Source organism: Cibotium barometz, chromosome 26 (genome assembly GCF_041138505.1).
Source record: "Cibotium barometz isolate CiBa-2024 chromosome 26, ASM4113850v1, whole genome shotgun sequence".
Lineage (NCBI taxonomy): Eukaryota > Viridiplantae > Streptophyta > Polypodiopsida > Cyatheales > Cibotiaceae > Cibotium > Cibotium barometz.
The window spans coordinates 54,833,223-54,850,276 of record NC_141071.1 but is presented as its reverse complement, the minus strand read 5'-3'; the positions used below and the strand labels follow the sequence as shown (position 1 = coordinate 54,850,276).

At 46.6% G+C, this 17,054-nt stretch overlaps 1 protein-coding gene across 3 annotated transcripts in view; it reads right to left on the bottom strand.

Moving 5' to 3' along the window:
- The window catches only part of LOC147624108 (pentatricopeptide repeat-containing protein At5g10690-like), a 56,926-nt gene extending 40,824 nt beyond the window's left edge, over nt 1-16,102 (bottom strand). For 2 of the 3 annotated variants that reach the window (XM_086820770.1, XM_086820771.1), the window contains exons 1-6: nt 15,728-16,102; nt 15,335-15,517; nt 15,063-15,195; nt 5,071-5,165; nt 4,755-4,916; nt 4,565-4,633 (exon numbers count right to left, since the gene is read on the bottom strand). In XM_086820770.1, the coding sequence (XP_086676896.1) occupies nt 4,565-4,633; nt 4,755-4,916; nt 5,071-5,165; nt 15,063-15,195; nt 15,335-15,517; nt 15,728-15,976 (891 nt within the window). In that variant the 5' untranslated portion in view covers nt 15,977-16,102. Of the gene's footprint in view, nt 1-4,564; nt 4,634-4,754; nt 4,917-5,070; nt 5,166-15,062; nt 15,217-15,334; nt 15,518-15,727 lie in introns of all 3 variants that reach the window. The other variant, XM_086820773.1, reaches the window with a different exon arrangement.
- Nucleotides 16,103-17,054: the final 952 nt, after the last annotated feature.

Here is a 17,054-nt window from a genome sequence, read left to right as displayed (position 1 = left end):
TGCAATGGACCTCTTCATGAAGTCTGTACCTCAGGCTATACTCCGACAGCACTCCAGCTCACTGGGGTTGGTTCCCAACCTACGAGCTGAGAGGGGGTGTTAGCAATCATCTCCTGTCTGTACATTATCTCACAAAGGGCCTTTGTTGTGGGTGTGCCCACCCTGAACCTTTTCTCATTTTTCCCCATCTCCCCGTATTCTTTCCCTACTTCTAGGTCGTGGGGCAGTAGTGTGCTGGCTCACTGTTTTCAGACTTGGCCGACTGGTAGATGTCCTAGCCGACTTGCATATATTGGCCGACTTGCTTTATTATGCAGTCGTGGACATTCAGGTCTTGTCGGCTGCTTTTATGCTGGCTGACCAGCACTGAGGGGTGATATTTATATCACCCCCGGTCCCCCACACCTCATGTATTGGGTATTGTACCGGATCTTGTATATAGTGCAGAGTTCATACCGCTTCACTCTCTCTTTTGCGTTTGCTTTTCTCCACACAGCTCTATGTTTTTTCAGGCTGGTGGTTATCTTGCGTTTTCTCATCCTCTTCATGGTGTCTTGCTACGTTATGCTCTCAGCAGTTTGTCTCATATCCGCTGCGTATTCCGACAGAACCCCCCTTTAGCCTTGCATTTGGGACTGATGCTACAGCTATGACCTGGCCGCCCTTTGATGGTGCGTTTTGGCTCTATAGGCTGCCCTATGGTGTGCAGAAACGATGACAGATGGTTGCAGGCTATGTGGACAGCAGGTGTCTCATAAAAGGGTACGTGGGGCAGCACATAGCTTCAGAAAAGAAAATGCAGCATAGGTTGGGAAGAACACAGGGCAGCTTATGGAGAAAAGAATGCAGCATAGCATTAGAAAAATGTACAGCTTCATATGGAAAAAAAAACGCAGCATAGCGTGATGATGGCGGCAACTTTGATGACAAACACATAGAGGAGATGTGACGTAGGTGGCTCTGATACCATGTTAGCATTCATGGTGCCAAGATGGAGCATGTGCAAAGAGAGGGATGAAGGATCAAGCCATGACTAGGATAACCACGGTGAGTGTGTGTGTGTGTGTGTGTGTGTGTGTGTGTGGAGAGAGAGAGAGAGAGAATCACGAAAAAAAAAGAGAGAGAGAGAAAGAAAGAAAGAAAGAAAGATATATTAACGTCTGCAAAAGGCCAAAATTGGCCTATGAGACAAACAAGTAGTACAATGATGTTCCTCCAGTCATCAAGAGGAAAATGTGGAGTGAGAATAAAATGTACAAGTATAACAACACAACCATAGGGGACTCAATGGTGGTGTACAAACGAGAGGGTGTGGAGAGAGAGAGAGAGAGAGAGAAGAAGAAGAAAGAAAGAAAGTTATAATAAACGTCTATAAAAAGCCAAATTGGCCCATGAAAGAAAGAAAGAAAGAAAGATATATTAACATCTACGAGAGGCCAAAGTCGGCCTATGAGACAAAAAATAATACAACTGTGTTCTTCCGGTCATCGGAAGAAAAGAAACAAAAGAAAAAGTGTGCATGTGTCTGGATACAACTGTGAATCATCATGGATCGGTGGAGACTGAAGTGTTACAATGTTTCCATGATATATTTCATCCTAGATAGTAGTGCACCTCTCCCTAGTAGTAGTGGTCCATGGAGAACATCGGCCATGGGGCAATCAAGGGCAGCTTCCAAGAGGCCGTTCATCCTCTGGTGTCTGCCCATCTCAGATAAAAACAGTCCATAATCCTAGAGAGTGGACCAAAGCCCTCTTGGAAGAGGCAGTGGAATCTCCCCTGAATGTCATAGGCATCGGCAGATAAAGGGCTGCTCTGTCCTCACCTCTGTGTGGCATAATCTCTCTTTACTCATGTGGCTCTCCCAATCTCTCTGTGTAGACGATGGGATTAGACTCTGATCTGGCCTATGGCAATCCTCATGGCATGTGACATGTGGACGTCCATGTAGGTGACTCGCCTGATGAAGCTATCTTCGATGAGTCGGCAGATATGGTCTCTGTAGAAGGCCATCTTCGAGCCAAGCTCAGCTCCGGGTGTCACCCAAGTATAGTCGGCAGATATGGTCTCTGTAGAAGGCCATCTTCGAGCCAAGCTCAGCTCCGGGTGTCACCCAAGTATCCCGAATACAATGTCTAAAGATATCCAATCGGGAGAGCCGGTTGATCTCTCCATGTGTGATCTGCAGGCGAGGTCATATTGTAGTGGTGGGAGGTCCATCATTATACCATGTGATGTGAACCATACGGAGACTTTTGCAAACCAAGTGTCATGCCCTTTTCCAGTTAGTAGCCGTGAAGACTCAATGGCTAGATGGGGTTACCTGTGTGGGCCCATCTCCTGCACTCGGCGGATGTATGAGATGGTCTGGAAGAAAGCTCTGAGCATCTACCTCCATCGGTGGAGCGGCGAATGCTACTCTCACAATCTCATGTTGCACTGATGATTTGCTTAGGATCGTACGTGAGAACATCATGATCTGAGGCCTCTCAATCTTCTTCCATCTGTCTGGTGATAAGTCAGGTCCCAAAGTTCATTCGTCATCACTCTAAGATTACTCTCTAGCTTCTACTAGCATACACCCTCCGTTTTAGCTGTTCCAGATCAACGATCAAAGGTGCCTTCACACAAGCACATGGATGTGGGGCTTTGCCATCTATTGTATCACTTCAATAATACAGTATTCTTCTCATCTCTGTTATTATGCAACTTGAGTTTTAAAATTTTGGGCTCTGAAAAGTACTCCCCTACTCAAGCACCATTCAAAATTTCTTTTGCGAAATCACAAGAAATCCAACGAAATTCATAAAGCTCTTGGATAAAGGTCATATCTATCCCACATAACCTCTTTGGTATACCAGTTTTGCTTGTCAAGAAGAAGGGTAAGTCGATCAGACTTTGTAGTGACTATCGCGACCTAGACAAGTTAGCAATCAAGAACAAGTATCCTCTCCCTCACATTAGTTAGTTATTTGATGAATTGCTCTCCAAGATTGATTTAAAATCAGGTTACCATCAAACTCGCATTTGCAATGATGGTGAATATGGAACAACTTGTCGGAGAAAGTATGGTCACTATGAATGCCATTGGGAATAACCCAATGCCCCAGTGATATTTATGAGCTGGATGAGCTTGATGAATGATCTTTTTCAACCATATCCAAATAAGTTCACAATTAACTATTTGGATAACATCTTGGTATTCACTAACTCTATCAAAGAAAACAAAGTGCATCTTGAGTATTCTTGAGTATGTGCATGATAATGCTCTTTTCATCGATGCAAAGAAGATTAAGGTCGTGTAATTTCAGCAAAAAGTGTTTCAAAATACCGTATGTACCGCCTGTAATAGGAACACAATCCCAAAAAGCTGCGTACATCGTGCACGGAAGAAGATTCAAGTAATCAAGGATAGGCCTATACTGTAGAAGTGTTGGGTATTTCGGAGTTAGTCTAGAGTCTAGTCAAGTGTCCTTAGTGGTGCAAACACACTATCTGTGAACTCCCTCTTATCAAGGGTCAAAAGATAAGGCCTTGGTGCCTATAAAAGCATGTATTTGGGTGGATTCATTATCACAGTGAATATCATTTGAGTTGTGCAAACTTGCTCTCTTGGCGCTATGGAGGCTCATAGATCACCATGGTGGGTGTGTAGGAGAGAGGTGAAATAGAGCTAAAGAAGGGAGATGAGGCTGATGAGGCTCCCGCCATGGCAGTGATGCACAAGGATGTGGATGGCATCTTGGAAATAAGCCACTCAATCGAAGAACACAACGTGCATCTTCAGCACATTTTTAAATCCCGCGTGATAATGCTCTTTTCATCAATCCAAAGGAGAGAGAGTTCTTTAAGATATCCTTCGAATACTTGTGTCACGCAATTTCAGCAGCAAGTGTCTCAGTGGATCCCAAAAAAAATCAAGTGATCTAGGATTGACTTGGCGAGGAAATGTCCCGATTTGTAACTTAACTTCTTAATTATTTATTGATCACTATATTAATTAAAGAGACATCATTGAAAGGGTTACCAGGAAAGACAAGTTTCTTCCAGAAGCCACAACTATTCAAAGAGACATAACTCTTCGATCAAAGGCCACAACTATTCAAAAAGACAATTCTTCAATCAAGGGTCACATCTCCACACAGGGGATATGACTCCTCGATTGTAACCTTTTTCCCTCTATTTAAGAGAGGCTTGACATCAATACAATCATTCTGCTTTCAGCTCCACACTCTGTAATTTTCAGCATTAAGTCTAAATCATGCTTAATTAAATACTTAGTACCACTGATATTCATCACACTCGAAACCTAAATCCCGAATTGCACAATCAAAAGCCATGGTTAAGGGTTCCTGAACTGGCCAAACACCAATGAGAAACGAACAAAGGCACCAGCTATGAATGCACTGTTGCTGGCCTTGATATCAACCTATTGAGGAGATTCCACTTCCATATAGTCACCCTAACATAGAATAACCATGGTGTAACCTCTAGCCCAATCCCAAAATTCTCAACCTTACAACAACATTAGGCCATGCAGGCCATTAACAAGACCATACAATACCTGTATTAAAGTGGTGTAAGTTACAATATCAGGAAGAAGTTCAGAAGATTCCAACTGCCGTGCTGATTCCTGAGAAGAAAGACCAACACTTGATTAGAAAAACGATCCACATAATGTTCAAACAGTCTTCAAGTTTCTTTACTTCTGACTTTTCTTGCAAAGAATTTTGTCCAGAAAGGTCGCGACACACCTTCATCTCTTTCAGCACCTGTAGAGCCTCTCCCAAATTTCCTCCACGCACACATGCTAGAATCAGTGAATTGAAGGTAATCTTTTGTGGTTGCAGTCCCAATCTATTAATGTCTTCTCTCAGCTTCAAAGCTTCCATTGGATTAGCAGACCGTGCATAACCCTACAAAAAAAATTGCACATGAATACAAGAAAGGTAACTAAACTGGCATATTTTCTGAAATTTTCTTACACTTCATAACAACAAGAGTAGACTTTAGCAGCCATCATGTATCGAGTTTTTAAATATTTGAAGTAAAAATCCTGAGAGAGAGGACCTTGATAAGAATATTGTATGTGAATATGGATGGGCCCGTTCGATTGAATAGAGGGCGGTACCTAATAAGCACTCCACGTGCACGCATCATTTCCCCTGCACTACACACATGGCACAGCTGTCTACTCAGCAAAACCAACAACAATCACCTGCAAGTCTCCATCTCCATGTATGTAAACAAAATCATGGAAATGAATGTCTCCATATGCTTCTTGTGACAAATTACTTATTCATACAGACATGAGCATGTAATATCCACCTAGAAGCCAAGCTGTGAGCTTAGCCACAACTAACACTTCCATAGAACATGCTTGGAAGTCAAAACAGTTCATGTAAATTTAACATAAATTGATTGTAAATGTCAGCTATGAGCTAAGACTGTACAAAATCACGTTTCAAGTTCCTGTTTGAGCCATTCTACTGCACTACATACACCTTGCATTTGTTCTATGCAAATCACTGACAATGTAAGATTGTCTGTGTGTGCATGCCCAGGTCATCAAACAGTATGACCAAGCCATTATCCCATGTTTATTTTTTGGGGGGGTTGCAAGGGTTGCATGTTCATACTTTGTAAGTTGTTTCACACCTTGCCTAACAAACTATGTGTGATCTATTGTTGGGCAGCCTGATTGGACTATTTCACCATCCAAAATGAAGGAATTTGGTGCTGTTTGAGGGCCATTTTTTGGCTCTCTTTTCGCTGGTATTCCTCAGGCCTTAGAACCCATTGTAGGGTACGCAATTGAGCTGCCCAAGCTCACTCGAACTTGTCTAGTGCACATATGGACATGGCTGGTCTCAAGGCTAATCCCTGATTTGGGCAGCAGATGAAAAGTGGGTTTAACACACTTAAGGAAGCCTTATGACAAGCCCAGGAACCTGTCGGCCAGCATAGGTAGCAGTCTGTCAGCAGCAGAAGCTTGTTGGAATGGATTCCTGCCTTCCGCTGCTCACACTATCATGTGGCAGTCTATTATCCCACATCTTTCCTGGCCCTTCTTGGGTGGCCTACAGCCTACCCAATGCCCAAATCAAGACATGCAACATCTCTTTCCTGGGGTAGCCCTAAGGGCTGGCCCCATCTACATGCAATCCTACATGCTTCTACAGATGCCTAGCAACTGGTTGCAAACAGCTACTCAGGTCACCTGGTCACCTGACATCATTCCAAAGGGAGCCTCAGAGTACAAACTAGCACCACTCTAGCCTCGGTGTCCCAAGCGACAGTACCCCAAGTGATGATCCGGGTCGATGCCCTGTCCATAGCGAAGATGAGGAGAATCCGCTACCAAATCCGCTGAGCCTTCGGGCAATCCCAAAGGCAATGTCCTGAGACTCCTGGGGGTAGCTGCACCTCGAGCAAGCTGCTAACCGACCTCCGACTGCCAGCCAAGTACCAACCGCCAGACTCCTATGTGCCGTCAGCCAGAAAGTGATCTTCCTCGGTCGAAAGCCATCCCAAAGCCTCTTCTAGAAATCTGAAAGGAAGCGCTGTGATAGGCCCTAAGACTGCCATTGTGCTGCTACTGTCGGTGTGCCATCTATCTCAGGCATCTAGATCCTACGACCAAGCCGCGTTATATATGCAAAGAAAGGGGCATCCAGAGTCTCCACCCAATCTGTGAACACACCTAGCCACACTGGGGGGAAGGGGGGGGGGGGGGGGGGGGGGGGGGGGGGGGGTTCTGGAATTGAAGTCAACCACTCTTGAGGAATAGCCGAGTCGATGTCGATGTCGATGCTTAGCCTTCCTCTACCTCAAATCCCTGTCAGGCCTCTCTCCTACTCCGCCTAAGGTAGAAGCCTATGTGCAATCCAATCTCCGAGAAACCTGGGAAGTCCCATGCTCAAGGCGCCCTCGGATAAGAGGAGAAGAGGAAGGTATTACTTCCTGAGGCCTGTCACGGGGACAGTCACGGGAAAGCCTGAAACTCCAGCGAGAGGGTCGGATGCCGGGTCGAAGCCGTGCTGCCATCGGGCAAAGAAGGCCTAACGGGGCTCAGCTGCATGACAAGATCAGATGCTGCTGGCCAGTCGAACTCAACCTGGTAGTAGCCACACCCCAAAGGATGAATGTCTACGATCTTTGCAGGCGCACCTACGAGGCTAGCCTGAAGAAGATCCCTGAGTTGGCCACGCGCAGGGCAATTACCGACAATCTTGCAAACCAGGGTGGAGGCCTCTAGTGCTGCAACAATCGTGGCGAGGATCTAAACGTCCCCATCGGAAAGAGATAGGCAAGCAACGGTGGCCTGGGATTACAGAGTGGCTGCCATGGAGTCCTCCCGAGGGAAAGACCAAAAAAGGCCGAGACTTGCCGAATGAAACACCCCGAAGACCTGAAACAAACCTGCAGGGAACGGGAGAAAAAGAGGGTACAGAAAAAGACTAAGAGGAAGGGGAGGGGCAGGCTCAAGGGGGCAAAAACCGCGACAAAGAGGGGGAAGGCGAAGGACGGGGGGGGGGGCAAATGGTGGGAACGGACAAAGGGCGCTGAAGGGGCGGATAGGGGCGCAAATGGAGGGCAGACAAAGGCGCAAAAGGGGGGCGGACATGCGGGCAGGGGAGAGAAGCGCAGTTACGTAGGGAAGAGGGGGGAGGAAGACGACGAAAACAGGGGGGTGGGGGCAGAAGAAGACGGGGGGAGGCGCTATGATGTGAAGAGAAGGGACGGAGGGCCCAAGCGAGCAGGGACGGTGAGGGAGCGCAGCACTTTTGCACACGACTCATTCTCTTGTTCTTGCGAAAGTCGCCTAAGGTAGAGACTTTATGAAGAGGTCCGCCACATTGTTCTCCGTTGAACAAAACTCTAGCAAGATGTCATCAACAAAAAACTCCTCACAAACAAAGTGACTCTGGATGACCGTAGGTTCCGCTAGTGGAAACCCAATCTCGCCAAGTAACCTCCGCAGCCACACAACCTCGCAAGCAGCACCACAAGCAGCCCGGTACTCTGCCTCTGTAGAAGACAAGGCAATGGTTGGCTGCCTCTTGTTGCTCCATGAAATAGCTCCTAAACCAAGGGTAAATCCGTAGCCTGATGTAGATCTCCTAATGTCTGGATCTCCTCCCCAATCTGAGTCACTCCAACCTTGAAGTCTGACTTGTTCCATTGTTCCCTCTCTAGTGTCATAGAAGAGTCCAAGATCCTTCGTACCCTGCGGTTACCGCAAGATCTGCAATCCTGTGTCCCAATGAGTCTTCAAAGGCATCTACATGAATGAGCTCAACAGCCCCACAGGAAAGTTCAAGTCCAATCTGGTGTTCAGCAATCAAATCAATGGACCAACACGCTTCCGATACAAGGAGGCATCAGCCTGCTCACAAGGATCATCAACTGTAACTTTGGTATGCCAAGCCTTGGGAACCTGCTCAAGACCATACAAGGCCTTCCGAAACCTGTAAACGACCCCTTTTGAACCCAGAACCTCAAAGCTTGGAGGCTGCTCAACAGACACCTCCTCCTGCAAGTCACCATCTACTACTTGCATGGCTTTTCTACAAGTCCCTTGGGAAAAAAGAGCTTCCTCAACTGCAGTAGGCTCTTTGTCCCGAATGATACAAGACATCAAAGCATAGTTCACCTGCAAAGGTTCCTCTGACTGACAAATGCAAGAACTGGAATGTCCCTGCCTACTGCTGCCAACATCTGGCAAGCCATCCACCATCTAGTCCGGGAAAGCCTGCTGCCGCAACGCATCCACATTCAAGTGGTCATGACGAAACTGCCACAAATCACCTAACTGAGAACTTGTAAGAGGGAGTGTTGAGAGTTTGTAGATCCCATTCTCCACTCCGCCTTCCCATACAATCTGGCATGTTACTTTGTCCCGGAGAGCAACAAAATGCTCATCAAACTCCACCCGTACACCAGTCTAGCAAACCTCATACACTGACAACAGATGAAAACCAAGGGATGGGACAAAAAGAACCTGGGAGGAATGCTTCCCCCCTCTGCCATCAGGAACGATCTCTAACCTGCCCTCAGAATAGGGATAGTAGACTTGTCACCAATCAGGATGTGACATGCGTCCCTAGTGGTGAGTCCAACTGCCTCCCTGCTCGAAGAAGATGAAGCATCCGTGTCCATAATCTCCAAGTGCACAAAATCTAGAGTCTTCACAGTTACTACTGAGGAATCTGCACCCTTCTCGGTGCTCCACTTAGGACATTTCCCCCAATACTGTCCTTTCTCGCCACAATTGTTACAGGTCCTCTCTGCCTTCAAGGCGCCACGATCGAAGTCGAGCTCCTGCTCAAAAGACTTCTCCTGTGAATACTTCCCTTTGCCCTTACTGCAACCTTTCGACCACTGGCTAGCAAGGGAATGTAGATGTGCAGAAAAAGAGAGAGAGAGAGAGAGAGAGAGAGAGAGAGGAGGACACAGTATTGGGTCCCGAATACCCTCTGTAGGGCCCCCACCACGAATGGTGTATTTGCTTTTATTAGAATGATGCAAATCTGAAAATAAAAGACTGAACCTCAACCTTCTTGGCTGAGGAGGATCCTCTGCCCTTGACCTTCAATTATTCACCCTTTGCATTAGCTTCTCCTTGGCTCTCCTGGCCCTTGAGTTAGCTCCAGCACTTTGTGAATTATGAGATGATTGGGATTGATTTATGCACTGGGTATTTATACCCCTATTTGATGCTGGTCGGCTGGATACTTTTTCTCTCCACGACTTATTAACTAGTATTTAATGCTGTAAAGTCCCACATTTCACACCTGAGCTGCCTGATTGGCCTGTCCGCCTCTGTGGCCTGCTCTCCAGGCCAACGCAAGCTGCTGGGCAGCCCCTAGACACTGGCCGCCTGCAGTCTTGGCTGCCCCATGGGTTGGGCTGGCCCAAAGGCAAGTCGGCTGCCTGGCCAAGCCCTCTTGGGCTGGCCGACAGCCTGCCCAGCCCTTCGTTGGGCTGGTGGGCAAGTCCTGGGGCCTGCCTGGCCCCTTGGGGTGGCCCATAGCCTTCCCCATGCCCAGACCTGATGCATACCTACATCTACACAGCCATCTCACATCTGGTCACCACGGACCAAACATACAGAACAATTGCGATCCAAAGGGAGACTCACAGTGCGGATTGCATCTCACATCTGGTCACCACGGACCAAACATACAGAACAATTGCCATCCAAAGGGAGACTCACAGTGCGGATTGGAACTGTTTCATGTGCTAGACAATGCACACTTGGCCTTGGACGATGTGCAGGACAATGCACACCTGACCTCGGACGAATGGAGTGGAACCCTGGTTGATTCGTCCCGGACTGGGCTCACATGGGACCAGTTTTCCACCCCAGGTCCTGCACCTTCTGTATAGATATGTCTACGTGGCATCCAAGTGTAGGATGCACGTGACATCCCCTTCTGCTTAACTTGACGGAAGCTGCATAGCCTCCAAATAATCCGTCAATAACGCCAGATAATCGTCGAAAACTATTTGTCAAGCCATACCGCTTCGTGGGTATCTCGGTCCTGAAACTTTGTGAGGAACTGTCTTTGCCTTCGGCTTGAGCCATGCTTGAAGCAGTGCAAAAGGATCTGTTCTCGAACCATAACTTCAGCTCCATCAATGATATCTGGTTCCGCCTCATCTTTAACTTCCGAAGGGATCGTACCTGCATATGGTTTTAACCAATTGACGTGGAACACATCGTGCATAGTCCAACTTGGAGTAGCTTTAAATTCATTGAAACGTCGTTAATCTTTCTCTGGATGAGAAAAGGTCCGAAGCTCCTGAATGACAACTTTGGGCATCACTTGCCCACCCGTTTCAACCTTTGCTTCATAATCCGAATATATACCCAATCACCTTCCGAAAACTTCATATCCCTTCAGTCTTTATTGGCCTGTCGAGTGTAGGCCTCCTACGCTTTAGCCAACCTGTCTTTTCCTGACTCCTAGTAAGACTCCATCAATCTATTCGCTTTAGGTACTGAAGACGAGGTCCTGGTCAATAGTGACTGGAATGGTCTTCCAAACGCTGCCTCATATGGAGTCCTGCCAATAGCTGAAGAAAAAGAAATCATTCAACACAGCTTAAACTAAAGGCAAATAAGATTCCCACTTACCTTGCTGATTGTGGACATAACACTTCAGCACATCAAAGGCCAACTGGTTGTAGATTTCTGTCTAGCCGTCCGTCTGTGGGTGAAATACACTGGAAAAATTCAATTTAGTACCAAAGTTATCAAACAATGCCCTCCAAAAACGACTGGTAAACTTGGCATCTCGGTCTGATACTTGTTGGAAGGTTGGCAATTTCGAGTGTGTGATCTATGGCTAGAAGGTGCCTTGGATTATCCCATAAGTGGAAGCATGGGAAGTTGAAGAGCCATATATAGGCTAGAGTGGCACCTTGTCATAGTTATCTCCTTCAGCCGGTGTTTTAGAGGGCGGCTCACTGGGAGATGGGAGCCCAGTGGAGGAATGCTGCAATGCCCGTTGGTAGTGTTCGTGGAGCTCGATGGTGATGCGTCTCCGACGTGCGTTAGTCTTCCGCTGCGCATTCTTACATGGTACCAGAGCCCGGGCGCGTGTGGTCCTGGGCGGCTCAGGCGTGTGTGGTCTTGGGTGACCTCCTCACGCCTCGGTGGCTTGCGGAGCTCAAATCGAGGGAGGGTGTTGGAAGGTCGGCGATTTCGAGCGTGTGATCTATGGCTAGAAGGTGCCTTGGATTATCCCATAAGTGGAAGCATGGGAAGTTGAAGAGCCATATATAGGCTAGAGTGGCACCTTGTCATAGTTATCTCCTCTGGCCGGTGTTTTGGGGGGCAGCTCACCGGGAGATGGGAGCCCAGTGGAAGGATGCTGCAGTGCCCATTGGGGGTGTTCGTGGAGCTCGATGGTTATGCGTCTCCTACGTGCGTTAGTCTTCCGCTGCGCATTCTTACAACACTATGGTCCCAAAAATTCCGCCAATCGGGTACCAATGCCGAATGAACAAATAGGCAACATCCTCCGCGGTCACATTGGCCCTGCATGGAAAAAGCATAACAAATTTGCTAAATCTATCAACTATAGTTAAGCACTGAGTATTATGCTTACCTGGACTGGGAGGCAGGTTCGTGACAAAATCCATCGAAGTATCTTGGAAAGGTCTCTCAGGAATTGCAAGGGCTATCATAACAACCCTATCTTCTTCCCACGAGGAGCTTTCACTTTTTGACAAATATCACAGTGTTGGTACGTATAAAAACACATCTTTGGCCAACAATATTGTCGTTCCATCTTCTCCAAAGTCGAATTCATGCCCCTATGACCACCAGTAATGGCATTATGGGCGTCATGGAGAAGAGCTGCCCTGGACGACTTCATGACACATAGTCGGTCTTTGTAGAAAAGCCAACCATCGCGTATCAAAAAGTGGCATGGTCCTATAGTATCCAATGCATGTTCCCACTGTGTACTGAATTCCTCAAAATTTACGTACGTGTGCTTCATGTCATCTAGTCTCATACCAACAAGGTCAAGTCTAGTGGTCTGAATCAACGTTGCCTGTCTCTTCCTACTTAAAGCATCAGCTACTAGATTGGCCTTTCCTGGAAGCTACTCAATCATACCACCAAATTACTGGAATATCTGGCTCCAACGGTGCTGTCGGTCACTCCACTGTGCACTTGGCATTGTCTGAATCCAGCATGATGCCTGATGGTCAATGCGAACCTCAAAGTCACCGCCATAAAGAAAATGTTTCCAATGTTTCAAGGCATGTATAACTGCGAGGAGTTCCCGATCGTAGACTAAGTAATTCTCTTCTGCGGGCAATAACTAACAAGACATGTAAGCTACTGGATGACCATTCTGTTGTAATACAACTCCAATTGCTATGTTACTCGCATTAGTGATCACCTGGAATGGCTCGTCCTACGAGGCAAGTGCTAGACAAGGCGCCTCTGACAAAGCTACCTTGAGGTTCTTGAATGCCTCCAACCCTCGTGGAGTCATCCGAATCTGTTGCCTTCTTGTCTTGATACCCTTTAGCACATCGGTGAGATCCATCGAGACGTTATAAAACTTGTTTATGTGGGTGGAGTATGCCTAGCATATACCCACAAAGGATCTGATGTTATATAAACAGTTTGTGGTACTTCCGAATTGACAATCTCGACCACCTTGGCCGGATCAAGTCGAATGCTTTCTGCACTAATTATATATCCAAGGTAATGAACCTTGAACAAATCAAATTCCGACTTCTTCTCATTGACGTAGAGCTGGTTGCTTTCCAGCAACTTCGGGACTTTCTCCCCATCAATGTCATGCTGCTCAACCATAGCTGAAAATACTAGTATGTCGTCGAGAAATATGCACACACTTTCCAATCAATTCCCAAAACACACGCATCATCGTGCGGTTAAATGTGGCTGGGCCGTTCGTCAAGCCAAAAGATATGAACACATTCATAGTGGGCCCATTCCGTACGGAAGATATGAACACATTCATAGTGGGCCCATTCCGTACGGAAGGTTTTCTTGGAGATGTCTCCCTCAACAATCCTCACCTAGTGATACCCACTCTTCAAATCGAGTTTCGAGAACACCTTAGCCCCATTCAGCCTCTCAAGAATATAATCTATTCGAGGCATCAAGAATCTACTCTTGATAGTCAGCTTATTGAGTGCACGATAATCGACACACAAACAAGAAGACCCATCTTTTTTCTTGACAAATAGGATCGGTGCTACAAATGGTGACACGCTGGGGTGGATAAAGCCAAATTGCAACAATTCTTGGAGTTGGCGATCGAACTCTGATTCCATTGCCTTGGAAAGGCGATATGGAAATTTGCTCGAGGGTTCCGAGCCTGGGAGGAGATCAATCTTATGGTCCTCCGGTCTGGACGGGGGGAGCTCGGGAGGAAGATTGTACCGAAGAAAAATCTTCTGGAACTTTCCATGGAGAGCCAAATACTTCTCGGAAGCACTGGCCACCGTCTGGGCAGTCTAGATGTAAATCATCACACAATGTGTGCCTTTCTTGATTGCTCGTTTAGCCTGCAAGTGGCTTATGAGCGGAAAGTTCAGAATTCCTCGCTCACACTTAATAGTCACTGGGGCGTTTGACACATTCTGACTAATCTGGAAAGTGTGCTTGTCCCACTTGACATCAGGAAGAAACTTGTGAAACCATTGAATGCCCAATTATATGTCTGCTCCTACAAGAGGACAACCATAAAATCACGCATAAACTTATGTCCTGAATAACTAATTCAGCACCTAGAGCTTCATACTTGACGCTCGTCGTCATGCCTGTGCTAAAACCCTCAACTTGCTTGTCCACCAAAGTCAAGACGAAACGGGAACGCCAAGCGGCCTGTTCCGTGACCATGTCCTCCCTGCTGCCGCTGTCAAACAAGATGACTCCTCTCTGGCCACCTATGTAGCCAAAGATCTTGAGCAATTCATTGCGCTCATACTCTTGGTCATGGGCACCCTTCAGCTTATCTTCGAGCTCTCGACTAATGATTGCTCCAACAAAAGCGTTGGGATTTGAAGAACTAGGGGCAGCCATTGGGGACTGTGTGGGAGCTGGGCTCACCATTGAAGCCGTGGAGGTTGAGGCGGCGATCTTTGGAGCGATAGTCTTCTTAGGACACTCCCGAGAAGTGTGTCCTTTTGTATGACAAAGGAAACACCTAACCTCCTCCTTGTGCTAAGCAATCTCCTCAGCACTCAACTTGCCACCGGTCTTGCCTGCCTCCGCTTTCTGGTCTGGAGTAAGCCATGGCTAAACACAATTTTCTTCGATTGCAAACATGCTAGCAACACATAAAAGTTTAAATCTGTGGACATCTCCCAAGTTAACAATGCTTAGCTTGGATTATATTCACAACTAAAAACCTCACAAAGCAAATATTTTGTAGGACATAACCAAAAAAAAATGCATATAAAGGTACAAAACATTCTAAACCACTTGAGAAAAACGAACACTCATCACCCAAAGCTATCAAATCTAGACGAAAAGGAAGGTGAAAAGAAGATGCCAAATTCACCTGCATCTGCAAAGGCATTGAGTAAAGTACGAAGGTGGACCTCTGTCAATGCCGGGGCCCCTGGAGCTGTCCCATTCTCGAGAGCTTCTACAAGCTCAAAAGCCTCGTCCAACATCCTACTCTTACCAAGCCCCTACAACAATTTTGCCACCGGCTACAACATCATCAATTAGCCATTTGACCACCTTTGAAATGTGAATGCGATTCTAGCTTAGACATAGTGAGGGGATTGACAACTTGAACAACAGACTATGTTGAGGTGATTTGCGTACTTTTATGAGGATTGCATAGGTTACACCATCTACTCCGCAATTGCCTGGCTGCAGCATACTCTCAAAGATGGTATGGGCACGAGACAGATCACCGCAATGTACGCATGCTGCAAGCGCAGAGTTCATCACCACTCGATTAGGTCTGAAGTTATTCAGGATGGCATCATCTAGTATTTGAAGGGCCTGGAGCAAACCGAGGGATGAAGAGGGTTAGATCAATGGTAGCTTACCATTACATTTTGGGGTGAGAGAGATGAACGAAATCATCAGACAATGACACAAAAAACTGGTCACGGATTATTATACGTACATGCATACATGTGTGATACATACATACATACATACACATTGCATGCATGTGATACATAAGCAATCAAGAAGGGTGAGGCTTACCAAATCGAGCTGGCGTCTTTTGGTGAGCTCTACGATTCTGCGAGAGAGGGAGCGATGCTTCTTTACCCAATATGGATAAATCTGGCTCCTATTGTTGTCGTTGTTGGTGGTGGTGGTGGTTAGCTGCACGAGTTGCTGCTCTTCCGGCCGAAAGCAACGAAATGGGCTTACTCGTTTGTCCCAAAAGGAATGCTGCGTGAGCGAAGGGAAGGGCTCGCCCGGAATAAAGCCCAGCTCTCGCAGGCCCATGACTCTTCTGAGCTTGCGTAGCAGCACCCACCCGCATTCATATCCAAGCCATGGATATAATGCTCACATCTAATGCGCAATTTTTTGAGTGATGAAAGGATAAAGGTATTTTTTTCCACCCACATTGCTCAAATATGCACCCAAAATGTTTCTCTTATTAATTAATTAGTTTGCACTTGGAGGAATTCTTTTCTTCTAAGGTGCATTAACGGCTGAATTAGAAATAGTTGATTTTGGATATTTTTATAATTGGAAGGACTTTCGTGTAGGTATATGTGGCAAGCGTGCGTCTCAAGAAGCTCATGGCCGAGTGGAACAACCTCTCTCTCTTTCTTCGTAGCTTCCTCCTAAGTGCACTGCCCCACGGGTTACGGGGGCTGGTTGCAGCCTCAAGAGTCTCAATTAGCCGTAGGAGTGGTTGTGAAAAGCGTAGGCTTTCTGTCTCTCGCAGACTCCACACAGTCACAAGAGAAGGCCAGTGTGACGACAAGACGACGATGAAGGTTGTACTCTCAGAGGCCCTGCCGTTGAGCCAAGCCCTAGTCCTCACCTCAAGGCAAAAACCTTGATCGGATGGCCCTATCGTGGAGCGAAAACCCCTACTCCAGTCTCCGTCGTGTAGCCAAAGCCTTATCGAGTAGCTCTAGTGTGAAGTGCTTTAAGCAAATCCTATCCGGGAAAGCCCAAGGGGGTGGTGGCGGAGATAGTTGAGAAGGTGGGAACCAAGGGGGTGGCAGCGGAGATTGGTGGGACTAGCAACAAGGGCGTGGGCGCCAAGGGAGTGGTGGCAGAGATTGTCGAGATGTTTCAACCTTAGCAGCCATAAATTTATGCTATTAATAAGTCGCCTTATTAATACAGCACCAACAAAAAGTGTGAATATACAACACCAACAAAAAATATATGGCACCAAAATGTTTTTTGCATTTCCATTAAATATATATTCTGTTGATTTTCAAAAATAAGAGTGTTTTTCTAAGGTTTCATTTTAGTATGTAATGATTAATGCTTGAAAAAATCAATAAAATGATGACCTCATATCCTCTCTATTTATGGCAATAAAATGATGACCCTCGTT